Source organism: Oryzias latipes, chromosome 7, assembly GCF_053564925.1.
Source record: "Oryzias latipes strain Hd-rR chromosome 7, Olatipes_Hd-rR_3.1".
Taxonomy (NCBI): Eukaryota; Metazoa; Chordata; class Actinopteri; order Beloniformes; family Adrianichthyidae; genus Oryzias; species Oryzias latipes.
The window spans coordinates 36,846,794-36,873,532 of NC_136243.1; the positions used below are offsets into that span (position 1 = coordinate 36,846,794).

The 26,739-nt window shown below is 45.6% G+C and overlaps 1 protein-coding gene across 3 annotated transcripts in view; it reads right to left on the reverse strand.

The window, feature by feature from the left end:
• clcnk (chloride channel K) overlaps positions 1-26,739 on the reverse strand; it is a 58,505-nt gene that overhangs the window by 26,274 nt on the left and 5,492 nt on the right. For 2 of the 3 annotated variants that reach the window (XM_078949764.1, XM_023956261.2), the window contains one exon: positions 21,041-21,166. The exons of the other annotated variant lie outside the window; for it this stretch is intronic. In XM_078949764.1, coding sequence (XP_078805890.1) covers positions 21,041-21,166 — 126 coding nt within the window. The remainder of the gene's footprint in view (positions 1-21,040; positions 21,167-26,739) is intronic. 3 annotated transcript variants of the gene reach the window in all.

The window sequence follows — 26,739 nt, forward strand, 5'->3', positions numbered from 1 at the left end:
AATGGAGCAAATATTGTGGCTGTGGTCCGGAAGCTTGGCTGGACATGGTTAAATTGCTTTGGCCATAATCTACATTTAGCCGTCACCAGACACTGAAGTAACGAGGTATTTGCAGGAGGAGGCCCTGGATCTGCACTCTGATCCGCTTGCCTGGATAATCAGGCTCGATTCCCTCTGCTATCAAAAGTTGCAAGGAAATACTTGACTGTGTGTGCAACAAGCACGCCATCGGAGCGTGTGTTTAGTGCGGCTGGCAACATCGTTACCCCGTTAAGGTCTTCTCTTAAGCCTGACAAGGTTAACATGTTGGTGTTCCTGTCACGAAACATGAAGACTGGCAAATAAAAGCAGCAGCACCTGGTCATTTTTTGTTTTCAAAGGTTGCAAATGTTTACCTGTATATTTAGTTAATAAGTTATTTATTTAGTTGTTACTGTTATTTGTATGTTTGATAATAAATATACTGCGTTCTATTCATTTCCATTGTATTCATTTCCATTACAAGCTGCATGCGTTCTTGAGTGCGCGACGTGGCCGCCCGCCGGAGGATTTTGTGTTGGGGGCGGGGGGGCACCAAGAGTCCCGACAGACACCATGACTCTTGCTGCTTCATCACAGCGGTGGTAAAAAAAAATCCCACAGCGTCACAGCTCTACTACAGAGCGGTTTAATAAGGAATCAGTCACTTTTCTTCTGGGGGAAACATTTATTACTGTTATCCTTCACTCCGTCCTTCCTCTTACAGACGCACCGCGCTCACAAAGTCACAGTCAATCTACAACACCTATATAGTTAGTTCATTAGTTAGATAGGTAGTAGTTAGTTGTTACTGTTATTTGTAAATAAACAATACTGCGTTGTAATTGTACTTTTTTGGGACGCGGCGGCCGCCAGGAGATTTGATTTGGCGGGGGGCGGAGCCGGGGCGAGGGCGGGGTGGGGCTGTGCGGTTAACCGCGACACCGCGCCCCCTGCTGGTTCATCACCGCGGTGATAAAAAATCCCACACCGTCACAGCCCTATGTGTGAATTTTATGTTTATTAGTTTTTTGTGCCAAACATGGTCTGCCTTTGTAGTTTTCCATGTTTTGCTGGATTTATTGTCTTACTCTGACTTTTAAATGTTATATAGACGTATTTGAATTGAGTCATTATCAGAAGACCACATCTCCACCATGACCCCACCCTTTGATCCTGTGATGGGGGCGGGGGGTTCTAAGGGGAAAAGATGCCACTCATTTCTGTGTTCCCCTTTATGAGTCTTTCAGTGCAGGAATATGGGTGAGCCACCTGGTGGATCTAAACCAGTCTAATGAAGCCACTTTGATGAGTGGTTCACTGTTTTATGAAAGACAGTCCGGTCCAGATGCCAGGGGGGGAGCCACAATCCCTGGCCTGGCTCCCGGGTTAGGCCCAGGTGACGCCAATCCAGGCAATGTAGCAGGAATCTTTGTTGGTGCTTCTCATGGGGGGCCGTTCTTTATCTGGGGGACCCTACCGGGTGCAAAAGCCCCAGACGGCATAGTTCCTAGGATTACTTAAACTATCAAACCCCCACCGTATTAAAGTGGTGGTTCACGGAGGGGGATCAGGACATATTTATTATAAAGGGTAAATGGATAAAAAAAAATGTTTTAATTTTTGTTAACCAGATGATGGGTTAGGGTTAGGGTTAGACAATGGCGTCTCTCTGAAAAGACAAACAAACTCACCGATCACAACACAGGAAAAATAAAACATCAAGAAAATGATCTGAAGGGCCAATGGGAGGAGGGGATCGTACAAGCTCTAACATTGTAAAAAAAAAAAAATCTTTCATCTCTTAACTTCACAAGTAAGAGAAGTTGGTTATTATTCATTACATAAGTCTTGACTTGGGAGTTAGCATAAAGTGTAAGGAATATGAGTTTTAAACGATTAGAAATGTAGACATCTAATGCCTACCGGACCAAAGGACTTTTCTGTGGTGGATTTGACCAGGTGAGAGCATATACGGGCTTCATAATAGTCCAGAAAACAATCCCACGATTCCCCTCCATCGGCTTGGTAACACGTAAAATTGGTAAATCAATTGGTAAAACTTAATTGAATTAAGTTTATTCAACTTAATTTTTTATGTCTATCCAACTCAATTAATATGTTGATCTCACTTAATTCTTTTTAAATTTTGATTATACAACTTAAATTGACACATTTCTCACATCCATATCAAAGACATGAATGACCCAGCAATGTCTCGCATTACAAGGCAGAAACTCACGTGAGGTGAACTCTGTCTTTAATACTGGGACAAACAGTGTTTTACGGCACAAGTGGGTTGGTCATCATCCTCTCTAACCCTCTAACTCATGGTGCAGAAAAAAATAAACATAACAGTTTGAATTACTAGTTAAAACAGAGTAAAACAGCTAGACAACAAAACCCATGGACAAAAACTCACACTTAAACCCTAATCTGCCCAGAAACGCAAAGAAAGTGGTATCCCACAATTCCTTGCGCTGCCTTACGTTATGAGGTCATGACACATTGACAGCTTCACACCAAAGTTACACCAACTTAATAGAATTACGTTGATTGAAAGTAAAATAACTATGTCAGACAACTATTATTATGTTATTCTTAAGTTGAATGAACAAAAAATAAAGATTTATTTTCACCAAACTAAATAAGTTAGATCAATGTATAAAAGTTTATCTTTCCAACTACAGCCCAAATAATGTTTTAGAGTGTAACAACCAAAGTTTGTTTCTCATTCACAAGAAAATGAATAGGCCTGCAGCTCTATAATTACTTTGAAAAAAAAGCTGCTATCCTTTTCTGCTTTTCTTGACCCGACCATGGTCAGGGGAGCCGCTTCAGCTCCTAGGGTGAGGTCGTCTTCATGGAAACTCTTTGTGGTCTTTGGTTCCACACCAGCAAAAGGAACAGACTCACTGTTTTTCTTTGATTAATGATGATTTTTACCCTTCTTTTTCATACATCTTTCGATTCTGTAACTTCCCCCCCCCACACATCTTTTTTTCTTCATCTCTCTTACACCTGCCACCCCACCTTTCGCACTCTCTCTCCTTTTCACACTCCAACAAAGGATGTGGTTAACAATTTTTGTGATCCTCTGAATTGAATTTTTGATTAATAGGGTCAGCACCGCTAAATCTGAGGCCATGGTTTTTTGAAAGGTAGTTTGCCATCACTTGGCAGGTGGAGTGTCCCTGCCCCAGGTGGGGGAGTTTAAATATCTTGGGGTCTTGTTCACAAGTGAGGGAAGACCGGAGTGTGAGATTGACAAGCGAATCGTGCAGCGTCCGCTGTTATGTGGTCGCTGTAACGGTCCGTTGTGGTAAAGAGAGCTCTGTGGTGAAGAGAGAGCTGAGCCAGAAAGCAAAGCTCTCAATTTACCAGTCGATCTTCGTTCCAATACTTACCTATTGTCATGACGTCGTAGACGTAGCAGACCCAGACGCTGAAACACGGAAGAAAACTCACAGCTAGGATGACTTTGAATGGATTTATTTTTCCAATGGTAAATAAGTTTCTGAGGGGACGTGGACGAGTCTCCTCCGTGGATTGAGCTTGGTGTCCTTTGAGCTGATGCAGATGAAGGGGGGGCGACACGAGGAGGCGTCGAACCGTGGAGCCAGAGGGAGCGAGGCTTGGGCGCTGAGGACAGCGGGACCAGCTTGAGGTGAGGCGTGGATGGTGAGGACGACGTGATCAGCTTGGAGCGAGGCGTGGGCGCCGAGGACGGCAGGACCAGCGTGGAGCGGGGGAACCAGAGTGACCAAGGTAGGAACCTGAAGGTGAGCACAAGACGAGGTAAGTAAAGTGACTAGATAAACTTAGCTGAGACTAAAAGGCCAGGCATAAGCACCGGAGTGAGTATAACAAACTGGCGCTGGACACTGGTGAGGAGCTCCCATATGAAGACCGGCAGTATGATAAGAAGATGAGGGTCAGCTGGTTCCAATCAGCCAGGGGGTGAGAGCTGGAGGAGGGGAGGTGAACTGACAGGCACCGTGACAGTACCCCCCCCTCAACGACCGCCTCAAAGCGGTCCAGGGGGGCGGTCAAGGTGGGCCCTGAAAAAGTCGTCCAGGAGGGAATGGTCCAGGATCATGGAGCGGGAGATCCAAGAGCGCTCCTCTGGACCGCAACCCTCCCAGTCCACCAGGTACTGGTGACCGCGGCCCCGGCAGTGAATGTCCAGAATCCGACTGACTGTAAAGGCAGGCGCTCCGTCGATGAGCCGGGCGGGTGGTTGTGAAGCAGACAGCGGGCATAAGGGGCTTTCCTGAAAGGGCTTGATTTGGGAAACATGGAACGAGGGATGAATCTTTAAAGCAGCCGGGAGCCGTAGTTTAACACAGGTAAGATTGATGATCTTGTCAGTGATGTAGGGCCAATGTAAAGGGGTGCTAGCTTGCGTGAGGTGACCTGGAGGGGTATGTTCTTGGAGGAAAGCCAAAATTTTTGCCCTGGTTGGTAATCCGGGGCCGCTCTCCGTTAGCCAGACGACAGTTGCTCTCCCGGGTGCGCAGAAGAGCGGCCTTAGCTTGGCGCCAGATGTGCTGGATGCGTTGCAGGTGATGCTGCACTGAGGGAACCGCCAAATCTAGCTCACGAGAGGGGAACAGCGGAGGAGAATAACCAAGGGATACTTCAAATGGTGACATACCGGTGGCAGAGGAGGGATGGTTGTTGTGGGCGTACTCAATCCATACTAGGAACTTGGACCAGTTGGATGGATTCTGAGCAGCCAGGCAACGAAGGGCAGCTTCCAACTCCTGATTTGTACGCTCCGCTTGGCCGTTAGACTGGGGGTGATAATCAGAGGTGAGACTAACGGGAGCAAAAGGTTCTCCAGACCTGGGACACGAACTGGGGTCCCCGGTCTGAAACAATGTCCTTGGGGATCCTGTGGTATCTGAAAACCTGATGAACCAGAATGTCGTCCATTTCAGCGGCAGTGGGGAGTTTAGGCAAAGGAATGAACTGTGCAGCCCTAGAAAAACGATCAGCAATGGTAAGGATGACGGTGTTACCTTTTGATGGAGGCAACCCTGTGATGAAATCTAGGGCAAGGCGTGACCAAGGGCGAGCAGCGATGTGCAGAGGGTGGAGTAAACCAGCTGGAGGTGAATGGGATGATTTGGATCTGGTGCAAATAGTACAAGCGGCGACAAACTCCCTGACATCCTGATCTAGGGTCGACCAGAAAAACCTGCGTTTAATGAGGTTGAGCGTCCGTTGGACGCCCCCATGACAAGAAACACGAGAAGTATGCCCCCAAACCAGGACGTCCGAACGCAGAGAGGAAGGCACGTATAGAGCATTAGCGGGGGGGGGGGGGGGGGGGGGGGGTCGGGTTAAGCGTTTAGCTGAACGGAGGTAAGCGAGATTTTTATGGTCCGTCCAAACTATGAACGGTTGCTCCGCCCCCTCGAGCCAGTGACGCCATTCCTCAAGAGCTAGTTTTATGGCAAGGAGTTCGCGGTTACCAATGTCGTAGTCACGTTCACCAGGTGATAGTTTGCGTGAAAAGAAGGCGCAGGGCTTGAGTTTCCCCAAGGAAACCTCACGTTGGGAAAGAACTGCTCGAACACTGGTATCGGAGGCGTCAACCTCTACGATAAACTGACGTTGGGAGATAAACATCCCCTTGAGTTTATCGAAAGCGCCCTGGGTTTCTGGGCTCCAAATAAAAGGTTTATTAACGGACGTAAGTTGAGTGAGAGGGGCGGCGAGAGTACTGTAGTTATGTATGAATCTACGGTAAAAGTTGGCAAATCCGAGAAAGCGTTGTGATTGTTTGCGTGAATCGGGAGGTTCCCAGTTGGCGACAGCGGAAACTTGGTTGGATCGGGGCGGATGTTGGCAGCCTCAATAATGAACCCAAGAAACGAAACAATACATACGTGAAATTCACACCATTCAGCCTTTACAAAGAGCTGGTTTTCGAGAAGACGCTAAAGGATTTGACGAACATGGTGGGTGTGGAGATTGTGATTGGGTGAATAAATGAGAATATCGTCAAGATAGACGAAGACAAACCTATTAAGGAAGTCTCGGAGGACGTCATTAACTGGGTGTTGAAAAACTGCAGGGGCATTGGTGAGCCCAAAGGGCATCACAAGGTTTTCAAAATGCCCAAGAGGGGTGTTGAAAGCAGTTTTCCATTCGTCCCCCTCCTTCATACAGACTAGGTGGTACGTTTTACGAAGGTCTAATTTTGAGAACACACGCGCTTCCCGAACGGAGTCCAAGGCGGAATTTATGAGAGGCAAAGAATATTTATTCTTAACAGTGATCTGATTTAATTCTCGGTAATCGATGCATGGCCGTAGGGTCTTATCTTTCTTTTGGACAAAGAAAAAAATGGCACCAACGGGTGACGAGGAGGGTCGGATGTGGCCCGTGGAAAGTGATTCATGGCGAGTTTTTCGGGACCTGACAGGTTGAATAAACGTCCCTGGGGGAGAGTGGCCCCGTTTAATAACTCTATGGAGCAGTCATAAGGTCGGTGCGGAGGTAGAGCCCCGACCTTGTTTTACTAAAAACAGTCCTGAGATCATGGTAACATGGGGGTACCTTGGAGAGGTTGATATCAACAGGGGCAGGCTCCTGATTGGGAGAAACTGATGGTACGGCGGAGCGGAGGCAGTTGGCAAGGCAATGGGTGCTCCAGTTAGTTATGTGATGATTGACCCAATCAAACTGGGGATTGTGACTGCGGAGCCATGGGAAGCCTAAGATTGAAGAGTTTGAGTGATATAGAATTGCATAACTTCATGATGGTTACCGGAGGTGATAAGTTGCACGGGTCTGGTAAGGTGAGTGATACGGGTGAGCAGCTGACCACCTAGTCCAGCCGCCTTGACAGGATGATCCAGCGGTTCTGTGGGGAGACTGAGTTTGGACACTAAGTGACCGTCAATAAAACTTTGTTTGGCTCCAGAGTCTATGAGTGCTTGGCATTAATAAACTTGAGACTGAAGATGGATGAAGATCTTGGGGGAGCACGTGATGCTGTAGTATCGCGAGAGCCGACGAGAGGAGTGTGGTGAGTTTACTTGGCGGCGCGTAAGTTGTGAACAAACATTTTTGATTTATTTAATTACACCGCCATATTTAAATAATCCAGAAAGTTAAAAAATAAAAATCTGAAAAAGTTTGTCAAGCATTTGCCAGCCTGGAAGACCTGGAGGACCTGGAGGATCTGGAGAATTACATCGACGAGTGTTTCAATACCTGCCTCATGAAGAAATCCAACACCGCCACTCCGTCCACCAAACGCAACCGTCCCGAAGACTCCCCGGGGGCTGTCTCCTCCCCAGGCAGCAACATGAGTGATATCCTGGATTCAATTGATAAAAGGCTCTCCAGCCTTGATTGCCGTTTAAATCTGCTGGAGATCCTCCATAAGGAATTCCAAGGTCTGCGAGAGTCTCTGGAATTCAGCCAACAGCAGGTGCAGGAGCTCGCAGCAGAGAACCAGGCCCTCAGAGAGACCGTGAAGACCTTGGGCCACGACACCGCCCGTCTCTCTGAGGAAAACCGATCCATCAAGGAAACCCTCCTGGATCTTCAGGCGAGGAGCATGAGGGACAATCTAGTGTTCGCAGGGATTCCAGAAGAGGCAGGAGAAGTCCCGGAGAACATTGTTAAGTCCTTCATAGAGGTCCACCTAAAGCTCCCCAAGGAAGAGGTCCAGAAGATCTCCTTCCACAGGGTTCACCGGCTCGGAGGAAAGAGGCCGGACAATCAGCGTCCCCGTCCTATTGTTGCTAAATTTGAACATTATAAACAAAAGATGCAGGTAAAAAGCAGAGGGCGAGAGCTGAAAGACACACATTATAGCGTGAATGATCAGTTCCCAGGCGAGATCCTCCGCCGGCGGAAAATCCTCTTCCCGCTGAGGAGGAAGCACCTGTCTGCTGGAGCCCGCGCGGTGGTTGCCGTTGATAAACTTTTTGTGAATGGCAAGCTGTTCCGGGACCCAGAGGTAACACCCTGGCTGTGCTGAAGGCTTTCAGAGGCGCACTGACATCTGCGCTGCCCAGAAGAAACCAGCAAACTTATTTAATTGAATAGGAAATAATCGGATCATCAATAATCCACACCTCTCAGGAAAAGTGTTTTTTCTTTCTCTCACATTCATGTTTCTGTTGTTGTTTCGCTGTTTTTGTTTTTTGTTCTTTTTCTTTCCCTCTCTCTTTTCTCTTGCCCCCCCCCCCCTTCTCATCTCCTCATATGTGAATCAGGTAAAGTCAACGCAACCACGGTGAGTATTTATTTATGCACGGAACGGGCGCGCGCGCATACTAGCGCGCATAAGAGCATGCACACGCGATCCCGCACACACACGTTGATAAACTGCAAAAACCTCACTTAGGCTCACACAGGACGCACGCAACATGCAGCTCATAGCCAAGACACGTTCACCCACAACGCACAGCGCTTGTCAGTGTAGCAGGTACGCACAGCGGGCACGCGCACACGGATGGGCACACGCACTATTTAGCCTTGCACTCTCCCGGTTAAAACAGCTATGAACAGTCTTAATATCGTTAGCTGGAATGTGCGTGGACTTGGTTCTGGGCCAAAGAGATTGAAAGTGTTAAATCACCTGAATGATCTTAAAGCAGATATAGCTTTGCTGCAGGAGACCCATTTATCTTTATCAGCTGGTCATCTCCTGTGCTGTTCCCAGTATCCAGTTATGTATTCTGCCAGTTTCAACTCAAAGCAAAGAGGAGTTGCTGTTTTGATTAATAAAAATGTTACATTTACTCATAAGGATACAGTTACTGACCCAGAAGGCAGATTTGTAATCATTAATATATCCATTCAGAATAAGGACTTTTGCATAGCAAGCATCTATGGTCCTAATGTTGACGACTCTTCCTTCTTTCACAGATTCTTCACCTCACTCTCAGCTCACTCTGACTCCACAATCATTATAGGAGGAGACGTCAACCTTGTTTTGGACCCTGAACTTGACAGACTCAGCACAGCAGCAAACCAGCGTACATGGCAGTCTGCAAGTATTCTAAAGCAGTACATGAATGACCTGGGTCTCTGCGACGCTTGGCGCTCATGTCATCCAAACACTAAGGGGTTCACCTTTTTTTCTCCAGTTCATCATTCACACTCTCGTTTAGATTATTTATTAGTCAGTAACTCCCTTTTGAAAGAAATTAAAAGTTCCAACATTCATCCAATAATTATCAGTGATCATGCACCAGTCTCTGTAAATATTTCTGGGGAAATATCGATACCCTCGGGTTCAACCTGGAGGTTTAATACGTCTCTGTTAAAGGACCAGGAATTTATTGAATTCTTTAAAAAAGAGTGGGAAACCTTCTTAGAATTCAACAATACTTCTGAAATATCACCAAGTATTCTTTGGGAAGCAGCAAAAGCAGTCATGAGAGGGAAAATCATCTCTTATTCAACGCATAAAAAACGCAAAGAGAAAGCAGATTTATTAGAATTAGAAAATAAAATAAAAACTCTGGAGACTGCTTATGCTGCTTCTGCACAGGAACACATACTGGGCGACCTGAAAAATTTAAAGCTGCAGTTTAATGACATCATCAATAAACAAACACAATTCCAGATACAAAGGCTTCGACTGGAAAGATATGAAAACTCAAATAAATCTGGCAAATTTCTAGCTAATCAGCTTAAAATTAATAAAGAAAAATCAACAATCACTTCTATTATGGACCAAACAGGGAATATCACCCATGACCCGGTAAAAATTAATAATGCGTTTAAAGACTTTTATCAAAACTTATACACTCCACAGATCAATCCATCAGAACAAAGCATCAACTCATTTCTCAACAATGTAAACCTGCCCAAGTTAAACGAAGATCAAATCACAAATTTAGACTCTCCGCTCTCGTTGTCTGAGTTTCATGAAGCTCTGTCACTTATGCCTAACAGCAAAGCACCAGGACCCGACGGCTTTCCTGCAGAGTTTTATAAGGAATTCTGGGAACAACTGGCACCAACGTTTTATAAAACGGTAAAATTCATCAATGAAAGCCAATCTCTACCACCTAACATGAACTCAGCCAACATTATCCTTCTTCTAAAACCAGACAAAGACCCCACGAGTCCTTCAAGCTATCGCCCCATTTCTTTAATTAATGCAGATGTAAAAATTATCTGCAAAGCACTAGCACAGAGAATAGAAAAAGTCACTCCTCACATAATTCACTTTGATCAAACTGGATTCATCAAAGGCAGACACTCGGATGACAATGTCCGCAGACTCGTTAACATAATAGACTATGCCACCATCAAAAACCAGGAAATGACTATACTATCACTGGATGCTGAAAAAGCCTTTGATAGAGTAAATTGGAAGTTCCTCATTGCTGCCCTCCATAAGTTTGGGTTTGGAGAATCATTTATCAATTGGATCAAAATATTATATCACAACCCCAATGCATCAGTTAGAACTAATAAACAGACTTCCAATAGGTTTTTTCTTGGAAGAGGAACTAGACAGGGTTGCCCACTCTCCCCCTCTCTTTTTGCAATATTTATCGAGCCTCTAGCTGCAGCAATAAGACAGAATGAGAGTATTAAAGGAATTAAAACCAAACACAGCCATCATAAAATCAGTCTCTATGCAGATGACATATTACTGTTTTTAAGTAATATACATTCTGTAAATGAAACGGCAACAATCATTAATGAATTCTCTTCTATATCAGACTATTCCATTAATTGGAATAAATCTGTTTTATTACCACTGAACAGTAATGCGGAGCAAGGACTCACAATACCAGTTAAATCAGGCAATATAAAATATCTAGGTATTTATTTTTCCCCCAAAATATCAGAACTGGTGCAGCTAAACTACACCCCATTACTGAAAAACATACAGGACGATCTATCACGCTGGACCAACCTGCCTTTGTCCCTTATGGGCAAGGTAGCCACGGTAAAAATGAAAATCTTACCCAAAGTTAATTATCTCTTCTCAATGATTCCCACACAACCGCCATTAAAATGGTTCAAAACATTAGACTCATCCATATCAAGCTTTCTATGGAACAATAAACCTGCAAGAATTAGTCTAAAAACTTTAAAATCTGCAAAAAGCTGTGGAGGATTAGAATTACCTAACTTCCACAATTACTTTCTTGCAAATAGATTACAATACATCTTAAAATGGTTAAAAATTAATCCAGAAACCAACTCATGGCTAGACTTGGAACAGGCGTTATGTGGAAAGATCAACCTGTCAGATCTTCCATTTATTAGCCAAATAGTTAAAAAACAGGATTGTTTCAAAAGTATTAATATAAATGCCACTTTAACAGCCTGGTGGGAATTACTCAAAATATCAAAATCATCAATTCAACCGTGTAAAATGACACCCATCTGGAACAACCCAGACATCCTCATAAACAAAAAAATTATCCACTTCCCAGCTTGGCAAGCAGGGGGCATAAAACAACTAGAGCACATAATTATTGATAGAAGATTCATAACTCCCCAGGAACTTCAAGACAAACATGGAATATATAACTTCTTGGAATATCAGCAACTTAAATCAATTATTACTAAAAAGTTTAAATACAGAGACAACGATTTAAAGCTACCAGATGTAGTTACCACTCTGATCAATTTCTCAATGAATAAAACTCTCTCCAAAATATACAAACTTTTATGTAATTTAGATAACAATATTTCACTTCCGACAACAAAATGGGATGCAGATTTGAGCATCAGCACAGATGAAAGCTTTTGGTCAGAACTTTGTCTAAACACCTTTAAAATGACAAAAAGTCCAAATATGCAGCTAATCCATTTCAAAACTCTTCACAGAATTTACTACACTGGACAGAGGATGTTCAAGATGGGTCTCAGCAACTCAGACATTTGTCAGCACTGTGACAGTAATCTACCCGACAATTACATGCATGCACTATGGTTCTGCACGCCTGTCCAGGCTCTCTGGCAGCAGGTATGTGCCGATCTATCAGTCTGGCTTAAGGTTTCAATCACAGCTTCACCGTCACTTTGTGTGCTTGGTGACATGAGTGCCATCGATGTAGAAGGAGGATTAGGCTCTATCATTTTCATAACTCTTTGCATTGCTAAAAAAACTATTTTAATAAATTGGAAAAGCAAGAAAAATATAAATATAAGTCAACACAGAAATCTGCTGCTTGATCATATCAGCTTGGAAAAAATGTCAGCCCAAGGTTCAAGTAACTTTGAAAGAATTCAGTTCTCTGGTCTCCCATGGCTAACTCCATGACTTAGGGGGTGGGGGGGGCCTGGTCGTCGCTGCTCCTTGCCCTTCTGCCGTAGGCCGGGGTGGGGGTCGGGGCCTCCGGGGCCTGGCGGGGGGTGGTGGGGGCTCCGTTGGTCGGGGGGTCGGGTCTGGCGCCTGGGTGGGGCGGGCTGGGGCGCTGCGTGGTCCTCTGGGCTTGGGTGTGGGGGTGCGTGGTGGGGGGGTGGGGTGGTGGTCTGGCTTGGCTTGGGGGGTGCTGGGGGGGGTTGGCGGGGGGCGCTGCTCGGGGGGGGGGCCCAGCGGCGCTGGATGGGCTTCCCATCTACACCTGGGGCTGGGATCGGCCCTTCCCTGGCTCTGGGGCGGGACGGGACAACCCTCTCGGGGCCCCCGGTCGCTCTGGGTGTCATCCGCTTCGGCTGCGGGGTCTGGGGGGGGGTGGGGTGGGGGGTCTTGTCGGCCCTGTCCTGTGGGGGGGCATTCTGGGGGAGGGGGGGGGCATTATTGGTACGGGGCAGGGGGGGTTGACGGGTCGGGGTCTCCGCTGAGGCCATCGGCGGTTTCCCCGGCCGGTTGGCTGCCTCGGTCCCGTCGAGGCCTGACCAGAGCTCTTCTAGGGCCGGCATTTGGGGGTGGGGGCCTGGGCTTGCTCCGGGGGGGGGGGCAACGCTTTCTGGCTCCTCTCTCTCTGTGTGGGGGGGGTGGTGCTGGGCCTGGAGTGTCGGCGCCTCCGGGGGTGGGGCCCCTGGGCTGGGTGGGCCTGGCCCCCTTGTTGGGGGGGGGGGCGGGGGGACAGCTGTTTGACCACCGGGGGACAGTCTATCAGCTGTCCCCAACTTACCCCCTTCCTCATATAACCTCATAACAGGGTGAGGGGGTGGGGGGCTTAGCCTGCGATGAGCCTGGGGGGGGGGTTTACTAGGCAGTGGCCCCCCTCCTATGGTTGCCGTATGGAGTGGGCCCCCCCTCTTTCGGTTTTATTTGCACCTTAAACATGTAGGGCCCTTGGTAGGGGGGGTGCTTGGACATCACTGCCAGCAAGCAGCAGATGTCCTCCTAGCACCCTACCCGCCAATTTTAACCGCACCTTAGACATTTAGGGCCCCTTGGTGGGGAGGGTGAGGGGACGTCACTGTGAGTAATCAGGAGATGTCCCCTTAGTGCCCTACCCGCCAATTTTAACTGCACCCCCCTTAGTACATACACCCCTCCCCCCTCAATATATACATCCCAACATAAACACACACACATGCACACACACACTCTCTCAAACACACATACACGCACACACATTTTGCAAGGAAGGTGGGACCTAGGACCATCTGTCCCCTGCCTCTTCCCTGGTGGGGGGTACGGGCCCCTTTGCAACGGCGGCCGTGTCCCCGGGGTGCCGGCTTCCCTGGCCCGGCGGTGCTTTCTCCGCGCGGTGGGGGGGGTTCACATTACATCTGAGCCGGGGGTGTTCGTGTCCCTGGGGGGTGGGTTCTGGTCCTTGCTCCTGAGTGCTGGGCCCCGCCAAATTTCCAACTGTGGCCGAGCCTGGTCGGGCCATATTTACAACACCCCTTGTGGGCCCTCTTTTTTCCCCGGGGTTCCCCCCTCCTGGGCGGGGGCGGCAGGCCCCCTGCCTCGCTCTTCCCTGGACCAACCGTGGGCCGGGAGGATGGCTGCCTGGAGTGCGGAGCGGGTCTCCCTTGGGGGGTCCTGGCTCGTACCTGGGGTTGGGGCGGAGGGATGCCCGGAACTCCTGGGTGGTGGTGGGGTGCTCGTCTGGGGCTGTGGGCGTCCTTCTCCGGTGGGGCCCTGCGTTGGGTTCTCCCGGCGCGACGGGGGGGCTGCTCTCCTGGTCGGGCTGGGGCGGCGCTCTCTTTCCCTCCGTGCCTCCCTGCTCTCTGGCTCTGGGGGCCTTGCGGCGGCCCTGCTGGCCCTGGCCTGGGTGGCGGGCTTGGTCGCCCGGGCGGCGGTTGTTCCCTGTCGGTTCCCGTGTGGCGTTGGGGGGATTCCGGCTGCCGCTGCTGCTGCGGTGGGGGTCTTGGGGTGGGGATGGCTGGGCACTCTCCCTCCTTCTTTTCACGTTCCACCATCCATTTTAGAAGAACATAAACACTCACCTGGGCACAGGTGTTAGCTCACCTTTGTACTAACAGTTTGCATGACTGAATGACTGAAATATTTCACATTAGTTGGATTTAAGGCATAAGTATGCGTGTGTGAACACTATCTGTTTTGTGTACATGTCGACAGGTGGACATTTTTGCAACTAACAGGTGTGTTTATAACATTTGAGTGTGTGTGTGGACAGGCTCCGCCCTTTATGTACTACATTTGAACCTTACCGTAATGATTAACAACCAGTAAACTTGTTGCTTTATGCTGCTTCATGGTCTTACCCCCCTCCCCCTCCTATTATCACCCCCTACCCCCCCTCTCTCTAACGTCCCTCTCTCTTCTTCCCCTCTTTCCTTTTCCGTCCGGTCCAACACCAAAGATTTTCAGACATGTTTGAAATTAATAAAGGTTGGCCTCAATTACAAAAGGGGTTTATTCAGGCATACCTTTGGTTTGTCTGAAGATTAATAACCGCTCTTGTTAAAGTAAAATATGTCCAACCCAAGAGGCCCTCAGCTCTCATCTGACTGCCCAGTTGTTGGACAGGACAAGTTAAAAAAATAAAAATAAAAAAAATAAAAAAAAATAAACTTGAGACTGATGACATAGCTTGAGAGGTAAATAAAGAAAGTTATTTTCCTGAATAACAGTGGAGGAACCCTTCTAGCGGGGGGGGGGGGGGGGGCTTTGGAGTTTAAACATAATGAGCATGTGATGCCACAAATAGCATGCTGAGGACTGTTTTTAAGTATTTTTAAGTATTTTGTTATGAATCCCTGCAGGGGCAAAATACTTGCTTTGTATGCTAATGTACTTTATCTGGACAGAGCTTTATGTTTTGGGACTGTTATGAATGGACTTTGGTGAACGAGAAAAAGCAGCATGCGCCTTTAAGAAGAGGCGGAGCTACGAGAGGGAGGCGGCCAATGACGCGCAGGCAGCAAGGGCAAACAGCTGATGCTTTAAAAAAAAAAAGAGAAAGACTGGGATGGGGGAGGGAGAAACTCAACAGATGTGCCGTGTCTGAGAAACTGCGTCGGATGTCCCAGAGCCGCTCCGTTTTCATGCTCCACACACTGGATTATACTCCCCACTTCCTGGAGGACGGATTATTGCGTGTATTTTTCCCCATGAAATCTACACGTCATAGATCTGGAAAACACCGGTGAGATTGAGCCTTTTTGTTTTTGCAATGCATTGCTGGGACTGAGTTTACAAACTCCATTAGTTGGACTCTAGGATATAAACAGAGACTTACATATATATATATATATATATATATATATATATATATATGTAAAAATACGGTGGTGGTTATATGTTTTGTCGGATGAACGGTTTGGGGCATGGTAAATATATAATACACCTGAACAAACCTTAAGTGGGACCTCTGAGTTGTCATTCTTTGTTTAATGTTTATGTTGCACGCACCTGTTTTTCTTAATTTAAGCAGTTAATATTTTGAATTGCTTTATTGTACTCTTTTCCAACATTAAGTTTGGAAAGGTTTGTTACAAGCACTGCTGCACATGATGCCCAGATTGTCCACAATAGAAACAGGTACCTTCTTCCTTGCGTCTGCGGCGTTCCTCCGGTGTGAGTTTTGAATGTCCAATCTGCATGGGTTCCTCAGAGGAGCGGGAGAAGTGTTCGCGTGAGATGAAAGAAGGCGGTTCTGGCATGGGGGGTTTAGACACAGGGTTATTTACAGTTTTCTTCTCAGTTCGTGCTCTTTCTATCTGACGTTCGCGAAGTTGTAGGTCAGATCGAAGAGCTGCAGTAACTAGCTCCTCGAACGTTCTAGCTTCCGGCTGTGAACAGAGATGGTCTTTAAGTGATTGATAGAAAACCCCTTTTAGGGCAACGTCCGGCCATCCAGCTTCTACAGCTAGAATGCGAAAGTCAATTAAATGTTCACTTACAGATCGGTTGCGTTGCCTTAATCCCAGAAGGTGGCGAGTCCCCTCCTCTGTCTTGCGGGGTTGATCAAAGATCAGCTGAAATTCACCTAAGAAACGCTCAAAAGAAATCTGAGAAATGGGGTTTGCAGATAGATAGGCCTGAGCCCATTTGAGCGCTTTGCCTCTGAGGGAGTTCTCTATGAGGGTGATCTTGCTGTGGTCAGCTTGGTAATACTGCAGAGCCTGCTGAAAAATAAGTCGGCACTGAAGAAGGAAACCCCCACATGATTCAACGTCCCCCTGAAAATATTCCGGTTGAAGTCGGAAATTTTCAGGAATCCATGTGGCAGTGGAAAAAGTCTAAGCTCCCGGCTGTAGGTGCTGTAATTTTGGTATTAGCATTAGCTGGATATTGTCCGATAGGATTCATCTGGGCTTGAGAAATTCCACTCAGTCGACGAGAAAGGTCCTCTTGAATAGCGGTGACCCGGGTGATGGTACTGTAGAGGAGGTCCAGAAACAGTCCACGCTGGGTGACGGTCTGACGTAGATCTTCCGGGTCAGCTGGGTCTGGGTCAGTTTGTTCTGTCATGACATCGTAGACGTAGCAGACCCAGACGCTGAAACCCAGAAGAAAACTCACAGCAAGGATGACCTTGAATGGATTTGGATGGTCATAACCGAAAGAACCAGGCTGGCTGGCTAGGCGCTCCCTTAGAGATAGGGGAAGGAGCCTGCTCACCCGCAGAGACCTTGGACTAGAACCGCTTCTCCTCCACATCGAAAGGAGCCAATTGAGGTGGATCGGTCATCTAGTCCGGATGCCTTCTGGACACCTCCCTGGGGAGGTGTTCCGGTATGTCCCACTGGACGGAGGCCAGAACACGCTGAAGAGACTATGTCTCTCAGCTGGCCTTGGAATGCCTCTGGGTCGCCCCAGAAGAGCTGGAGAACGTGGCTGGGGCTAGGGAAGTCTGGGCATTTTTGCTTAAACTGCTACCCCCACGACCTTGTCGAGGATAAGTGAAGGAAGATGGATGAATGGATGGATGTTTTAGAATTAGTGAAGTCACCATTAATGTTTCCAAGTTGACCACACAACTCTATTCCTGCTCCTTTAAAAATATTTGTTTTCTACCTCTTTTCTTTCTACTTAAAGCTTTGTGTTGTGTGACAATTGTCCTGCTATAGTAACCTGGTTAATGTAAGGGGTTGGACAGTTTCACATCAAACTGAGACATGCACATTTTCATGTTGAAAGGAGGCACTGTTGTGTTAAAAGTGATAAATTAGTCTTGTTTCTGTTCCCGTGTGGTTTTCCTTTTTGCTTAGAGTTACTACTTTGTTTTTCTGACTCCTGAAACGTTAGAAAAATCGGAATAACTTTGTTTTAGTTTCCTTTCTTTGAACGTGGATTCCAGCTTCAAGCTTTGTGGAAATGTCTTCACAACTTTAAGAACTATAAGAATATTTTTGGTCACTTAATAAGAAAAGACATGTAAAATTGCTTCAAAAGCGTCAGAAAAAGATGTTTTTCCACATTTTCCCAAAAGACAACGTGAAACACATGCAGAACGTCTGTGCTTTGAAATCCCTGCCCCCATTTGTGTCAAAGCAGTTTTCAAACTTTTCCAATGTTACCCCCCTGTTTGGTTTCTAGCTCTCACTATTTAATCTTGCTTGGCTGACAGAAGCTTTTACCTTTTGATTAACTAGATCTGGGCAATCAGCAGCAAGGAGGAGGATCCGGACAAGAGACATGTGCGTAATTTAAAGGACCAAAGTTGGACAATCTCTTGGGGCCTTATCTCAATCCTCATGTCATTTACTTACTTTCTACTATATTTATCAACAGAAAACACCAAGTCCGTTAGGATGTTAAGATTTTGACTTACAGCTTAAATGTCTGTTAATGTCAGATGGACTTTGTTAATTTTTTTAAAGGTGTTGATGCTTTAGAGGGACTCCTGTATGCTCCTGTATTGGGGGTAAAGGTTGGCAATGCTAGCCTTTTAGCTGGGGTAGTTTTTGTTGATCATTTTTGGAGGCTGGCATGGGAGTTTGTGATCACCTGAAGGTGGTGTGATGCTAAACCCAAACAAGCACTAAAACACTGAAATGAATGTGCATCAATTTTTCTGCTGCAATTCAGTTCTTTAAAGCTGCACTCTGATGCAAATTGTGTTTTTGGTGTTTTTTTTTTTTTTTTTTTTTTTTTTTTAACTTGTCCTGTCCAACAGCTGGGCAGACAGATGAGAGCTGAGGGCCTCTTGTGTTGGACATATTTTACTTTAACAAGAGGGGTTATTAATCTTCAGACAAACCAAAGGTATGTCTGAATAAACCCCTTTTGTAATTGAGGCCAAACTTTATTAATTTCAATCATGTTTGAAAATCTTTGGTGTTGGACCGGACGGAAAAGGAAAGAGGGGAAGAAGAGGGAGGGACGCTAGAGAGAGGGGGGGGGGGTAGGGGGTGATAATAGGAGGGGAAGGGGGATAAGACCATGAAGCAGCATAAAGCAACAAGTTTACTGGTTGTTAATCATTATGGTAAGGTTCAAATGCAGTACAAAAAGGGCGGGGCCCGTCCACACACACACTCAAATGTTATAAACACACCTGCTAGCTGCAAAAATGTCCACCTGTCGACATGTACACAAAACAGATAGTGTTCACACACGCACACTTATGCCTTAAAACCAACTAGTGTGAAATATTTCAGTCATTCAGTCATGCAAGCTATTAGTGCAAAGGTGAGCTAACACCTGTGCTCAGGTGAGGTTTTATGTTCTTCTAAAATGGATGGTGGAACGTGAAAAGAAGGAGGGAGAGTGCCCAGCCATCCCCACCCCAAGACCCCCACCGCAGCAGCAGCGGCAGCCGGAATCCCCCCAACGCCACACGGGAACCGGCAGGGAACAACCGCCGCCCGGGCAACCAAGCCCGCCACCCAGGCCAGGGCCAGCAGGGCCGCCGCGAGGCCCCCAGAGCCAGAGGCCAGGGATGCACGGAGGGAAAGAGAGCGCCGCCCCAGCCCAACCAGGAGAGCAGCCCCCCCGCCGCGCCGGGAGAACCCAACGCAGAGCCCCACCGGAGAAGGACGCCCACAGCCCCAAACGAGCACCCCACCACCACCCAGGAGTTCCGGGCATCCCCCCGCCCCAACCCCAGGTACGAGCCAGGACCCCCCAAGGGAGACCCGCCCTGCACTCCAGGCAGCCATCCGCCCGGCCCACGGTTGGTCCAGGGAGGAGCGAGGCAGGGGGCCCGCCGCCCCCGCCCAGGAGGGGGGAACCCCGGGGAAAAAAAGAGGGCCCACAAGGGGTGTTATAAATATGGCCCGACCAGGATCGGCCACAGTTGGAAATTTGGCGGGGCCCAGCACTCAGGAGCAAGGACCAGAACCCACCCCCCAGGGACCAGACACCCCCGGCTCAGATGTAATGTGAACTCCCCCACCGCGCGGAGAGAGCACCGCCGGGCCCAGGAAGCCGGCACCCCGGTGACACGGCCGCCGTTGCAAAGGGGCCCGCACCCCCCACCAGGGAAGGGGTAGGGGACAGATGGACCCAGGTCCCACCTTCCTTGCAAAATGTGTGTGCGTGTATGTGTGTTTGAGATGGTGTGTGTGTGCATGTGTGTGTGTTTATGTTGGGATGTATATATTGAGGGGGGAGGGGTGTGTGTACTAAGGGGGGTGCAGTTAAAATTGGCGGGTAGGGCACTAAGGGGACATCTCCTGATTACTCACAGTGACGTCCCCTCACCCTCCCCACCAAGGGGCCCTAAATGTCTAAGGTGCGGTTAAAATTGGCGGGTAAGGTGCTAGGAGGACATCCGCTGCTTGCTGGCAGTGATGTCCAGTGATGTTTTTGGTGTTTTTACCATGTTCTTGTGGATTTTTTCTGATGATGGAGGACATTTATAAAGAAAATGAAAATTAAAACTGCATTTCTGAGTATTCCTTTCTGAGTAAAGCTTGTAGCAGTGACGCAGAAGCTAGTATTGCTGTGAGCCACATACTCCCAGCTCTGCCCAATTCTGATGCATCCACTGTCAGACGAACAGATCCATGAACGTCTTTGTTTTGTCTGGTATGAGCTGGAAGATGGATCTAAACTGGAAGCCAGGATAGCTCTGACATTGCTGCCATTTTGGTTGCAACATGATTGTTAGCTTGGGGTGTGAATGGCTGCCAGCTAGTGGAAGTTCATGTAAACAGATGGGTGATGTGAAGGGGGCTTGCTCTGTCACAGTGCCAACAATCCTGCCCACAACTCAGAGGTTAATTTCTAATGAACTTCTGCCGCTCTGCAGAAACTATGTCCTAGAAAATGACACTGGTTTTGAAATTCCGGCTAAAAACAGCATCATCATAATTAAAAGACCAGTGGGAACACTTTGACGATACATCAGAAGGTTATGAGAGTGGGAATTTAAAATAAAACCTGTTAGATGAGGGTTAAAAGCTTCTCCACCTCTTTAACCCTTGTTCTATCCTAGGCACTTTAACATTGGGAGTTGGATCATGTAGACCCACTAGACAGTGCGCTGAACCTTTTTTCGTCAATGATTTGTGATCTTCACTGGTGTCCATGGATTACATGAAATCTTTCCACCTTTATCCACCTTTGTCATGGTAGGGAGAACACGTCAATGTAAGGGGGGGGGGGGTCATCTAAGACAGCACAAGGGTTAAAGGGTTTGGACTGTTTTGAAGCAAAACATCTGTTTGCTAACTACCAGTGTGGTAACTGGTTACTTACCCATATCTCCACTCCAGACAGAGAAGAAGCGGAAGGTCAGTGCTCCACAGGCCGCCGAGAAGAAACATGGGAAGTAATGCCTCAGAGAGTAGTGGGAGCCCATCACCTCCACACTGAACAACACACCTACAGCACCAAAGCCAAAAGGACAAACAAAAGAAGTCTCAGCCAGCAAGGCCAAAAGGGATAGCCAGCTGCCCTGTGGACAGCAGAGCTTTACACTGGCTACTGTAGCAAGCCGGACCACTGAGTGCCCACATAAGCCCCATGGGGCCACCATGGAAACTGTGAAAAAACCCATTCAGGGATCAGTGTGCTTCCAATAGTTGTTCATTTCGACTTTTAGAGTTTTGAGGAGGCACATGTCAAACACCAAAGAATTGTGCAGACGTGATCACAGGAGAAGAAAACCTACATTTTTGGCTCTTTGATTTATCACTGCATGTTGGTTCAGATGTCCGTGATCAAACACTTCTCCATGGTGTTCACAACCAGAACCATGGCCCGGTCCGGTAGACCGAGTGGTTTGACGTAAAATTGCAGCCTTTAACCCAAGTGTTCTCAATCTGCTTCTGCTTCCTGAGAAGCCTGGCATGTTTGGAGATTTCAGCATTCCTTCTGGTCAGATGGTCGTTCAGATAAGCAGCCGATCCCTTCAGATTCCCCCTTTGGTTCATCAGAGCTAGCTTGTGTTTTTAATTCACAACCTGATGAGGATCGCTGGTTACCCGTCTCCTTTCTCCTGGGGAGCCGTGGCAGGTCTCGATAGTGTTTAGATCTCTTTCTAGCTAGGAATGCTAGCGCTATTAGCATTAGCAATTAACTCCAGCTCCACTTAGCTTTGCACGAGGTTTGAGGTTTTATTGATCTGATTTGATTTTATTGATTTATTTCAAGCATTGTAGTCAAAGCAATAAAGAATTTACACATATTTATCAAACTCATTACAGAAATGAGGAAATATATAGATTAATAAGACAGGAAATAAAACAAAACAAAAAGTAGAGTTTGATTTATTGCTTGAAAAGGAGTGGGAAGAAGCAAGCTTATACAATCCCACCCCTACTGAGTTCATTCATTTGATAGTTTTACAGTGTTTTAAATCCGGTTCTGATCAGATAGATTCTCTTCAAGAAACAAAATCCAGTGCCTAGATATGATTGATGATCTTCAGAAAACATTCATTCATGATTTCAGTAAACAGTAACGATACCGATATGAAATAATAATTGATTATCATTAGAACACATGATCACATTAAACTATTAATTATTGCTACACATTGCAGATCAAGTAAACAAAATCAATAGCTTATTGATTGTAATTCAAACATTTCAGTAATCATTATTGCACATTACAATGTAACACTCAGTGGTTGTAATTAAAATAGCTTTGATTATTTCACCACAATCAAGTTCACACGTGGATTTGGAATTATTCAAACACCTGTTGATCCTTAAATCCTCTCATCTTCATATCCTGAGATAAGAGTTTCTTTATACCTTTTCTTGAATATTTGAACATTTTTTGAGGTCATTACTGAACCCGTTCCAGAGTTTAGTGTCACACACCGACACACAGAAACTTTTCTCTGTGGTTCTTATCAATTTGATCTTGAAGTTTCTACATCCCCTCAGTTTGTTCCTCCTTCATTTTCTAACAACTGTTTTTGGATATTGATGGTAACGATTTCCAACTGGCTCTGTATAAAAGTTGTGCAGTGTAAAAATCCACAAGGTCATGCAGTTTTAAAAGTCTTGATTGATAAAATAAATTGTTTGTATGATCAAGATATCTGGCTTTATGTACAATTCTGACGGCTCGTTTTTTAAGTAAAACGAGAGGATGTAGTGAGCTCTTGTAATTATTTCCCCAAATTTCTATTTTCTCTAAAACCATATTGGTTTTCATTTATAATGTTATGTTTTTCAATAAATAAAGCTAATTTATCATTGAATAATTTTTCTAAAATTCTTGAGAATTGTGGAAGGAGACAGCTCTATAGTTTGTAAATTGGTGTTTGTCTCCACTCTTATAGATAGAAATCACTTTGGCTATTTTCATTTGGTTTGGGAATCTCCCAGTTCGTAATGATAAGTTACATATGTATGTCAGAGGCTTAGATACACTATAAATGACTTTTTTCACCACCTTCATATCTATATCCTCACAGTCTTTTGAGTTTTTACTCTTGAATTTATTCACAATTGATATCGGCTCATTTTCGTTCACATCAGAAAGAAGGATTGAGTGTGGGATCCTTTCGATGGGTGGATTATTGTCTTTGCTAGTTTTGCATTTTGGAATTTCTGCTGCCAACTCTGGACCCACGTTTATAATAATAATAATAATGGATTGGATTTATCTGCGCTTTTCAAGACACTCAAAGCGCTTACAGTGTGTCCATTATTCATTCACTCCTCATTCATACTTGGTGACGGTAGCTACGGTTGTAGCCACAGCTGCCCTGGGGCAGACTGACAGAGGCGTGGCTGCCATTTCGCGCCTACTGCCCCTCTGACCATCACCGGGATCATTCATACACATTCACACACCAGTGGAGCCACACTGGAGGCAAGGAGGGTGAAGTGTCTTGCCCAAGGACACAACGACATTTTTTGGCTGGTGGGAGCGGGGATCGAACTGCCAACCCTTCGGTCATTGGACGACCCGCTCAACTACCTGAGCAACTGTCGCCCCATAACAAAGTAGTTATTGAGACCATTTGCTGCTTCATTGATGTTGTAGCTTTGACCCTTCTCATCTGTAAAGTAATCTGGATAAGTTCGCTTTTTTGTCCCATTTTTAATGATGCTATTTATTTTTTTTCCAAACTTGCTTTACGTTGTATTTATTTTCATTCACTAGATTATTGAAGTACACTTTTTTACTGTAACGTGTTATTTCAGTTAGTTTATTTTTATATGACTTATATCTTTGTTCAGTTTCTCTTGTCCTCTGTTTTAAGAATTTTATATAGAGGTTATTTTTCTTTCTACAAGCATTTTGTAGACCGCTGGTTAACCAAGGGCATTTGGCATATTTGTTCTTGAATTTATAAATTAGACAGTTCTTATTGTAAAGTGACCTAAATATTTCTAAAAAAACATTTATAAGCAATATCGACATCTTTCTCTCTGCACACAGAGTTCCAGTTTTGTCTGGATAAGTCATTATTCAGAGCATTCACGGTTTTTTCATTTCTTAACCTTTTGTAGACTGGTTCTTTTATAACTTTATTTGTCTTCACATTGATGTCAAATAGTGCAAAATCTGGTAAATGATCAGTTATGTCACACATCATTAGTCCACTCATATGAGCGTATTCTATATTATTTTTAAAATATTATCAATGAGAGTAGCACTTTGAGTAGTGATTCTGCTGGGTCTTGTTATGGTTGGATATAAACTCATACCATACATTCTGCTGATAAAGTCGTTGGTTGCTTCATGTTTGCTGGGGTTTATCAGATCCATATTAAAGTCTCCACAGATGTAGAATATTTTGTTATTTAGAGAGGTAAACATCTTTTCCATCCAGTCACTGAACACTTCTAAGCTTGACCCTGGCGACCTATAAACACAGCTTATAATGACATTTTTCCCTGAATTGTTACATATTTCAATTGTAAGACATTCCAGTATTCCATCCACTGCGACAGACAATTTATCAATTACTGTAAACTTTGTGTTTTTTTCCACATATATTGCGACTCCTCCACCTTTTTTGTTTACTCTGTTCACATAGTTAAGTTCATAGTTCTCCAATTCAAAGTCAGCGTCCTTGTCGCGGCTGAACCAAGTCTCAGATATGGTTATGATATCAAAGGAATACCCGATGTTCTGTAAATAGTCCTTGATGTCTTCAAAGTTGGTATTCATGCTTCTGCTGTTAAAGTGAATGATTGACAGTGTTTCTTCTGGGTTAACAGAGTTCTTAAAGTCATCTATGCTGTAATATTTGCAGTCCATATTAACAGTGGAAAAGAATTGATCAGGGTCGATGTCTTGAAGGTTTTTGTCATTATCACTGAATATTTGAAGGTCGGTTTGCTCACCATTCAGATCTCTCTGAGAGTTGTGGTTGCGGGTGATTGTTGAAGAAAAAGTGTTGTTTTTTTCAGAAGCCATGGATAGTAGAGTTCGTCTCCTCATCCCGTGAGACCAGCATCTTCACGTATCTCTTGTTTAGACTGTGGTGGGTAAATAGTTTTCCAAATCTTTCAAGCTCCTGATAAGAACAACCTTGGACTGCTCAGGGGATCCACAGAGTTTGGCATAAATTTTGCAGTCTTCACCCAGGTTCCTTGAATTTTCCCCTGCTTTTTCAAGTAACGTGCTCTTCTGGCGATGTCGGCATTCCTTTTCGTGAGGTTGTCAAAACAACGTGAAAACGTTGGTTCCCCTCAGATTTCTTCCTTGCTTCAATGAAGCTGCTTTGTGTTTCCGATTGACAAACTTTAAGAGGATTGCTGGTTTGTCGGTGTCTCTTCTCCTGGGAAGCGGTCTGCAGATCTCTGCATTGTTGGTGTCCAGAGAAATTCCATTGGACTTTAGGAACTCCTCCACCTGTTTCTCCACAGAGCTCGTCTCCTGCTCGTCGGATTCCTCACCGTTCTCAGCGGTCACTGCATGCGCGTATGACCGGGGTTTGATTTTCAATCCGGTGATTATCACGTTGTTACATCTGGAGATCTGCTCTTGGTCATCCATTCGTTTCTCGATTATATCCATCCTGTTGAAACACTGCTCCTGCAGAGCCCGGACCTGCTTCACCTCTCCGATAGCATCCAGAATTTGTCCGTGAACAATCTTCATAGCTTTGATGTCTTCCAACACGAAATCAAGCATCTTCCTCAAGTCCTCATATTCCTCAGACACTGGGTTTCTTCTTGGTGGCATGTTTAGGAATTGCTTTTCTCAATATTTACGCTTTTCTGCGGTAAATAGAATTGAGAACTGCAGCTGGTCTATGCCTGCGTGGCGTCTTCTCCGAGAGCCGGAAGTCATCCAGTTATTCACTGGATGAATAATGTCATCCAGTGAGAATGACATTATTCATCCTTGCTTGTTGTTCCACGTCGTCCACTCTTTTTCTGTAGCCGGCAGGCAAAACATGTTCGTTCGTTAACCCAGAACCAGAAGATTGGGAGCGGTTGAAGTGCCAGCAGGGATGAAAGGCTGAAGAAGCAAGAAGAACTTGTAGAAAGGAACTCAAAACTCAGGATGCATTATCATACGGATTACAGTCTACAGTGTTTGTATATCTTACAAAAGAAAAAGCCACCCGACCAGTCTATGGTGTAGATTATGGGACACATACAAACGCACTGATTTTAAAATAGGGTTTATTTAACTAATGGGAACTAGTGAAACTTAAAACAGCAATCATCATGTATAAAGCCAGAACTAACTTACTTCCAGTAAACATACAACAACAGTACAAGGAGAGAGATGGGAGTTACAATTTAAGAAATCAGCTGAACTTCAAAAAGCAGTGTATTTGTACTACACAAGATAAAATGTGCTTATCAATCTGTGGTGTGGATTTATGGAATAGACTGGATAAAGGTTTAAAACAAACCAAAAGTTTACATGTATTCATAAAAACCTACAAGATGTCACTGATGGAACTGTACAAAGTAAGAAATGATCAGTAAAAACAAAAATATTCCTTCTGCGAAGGTGCTATGCAGAAT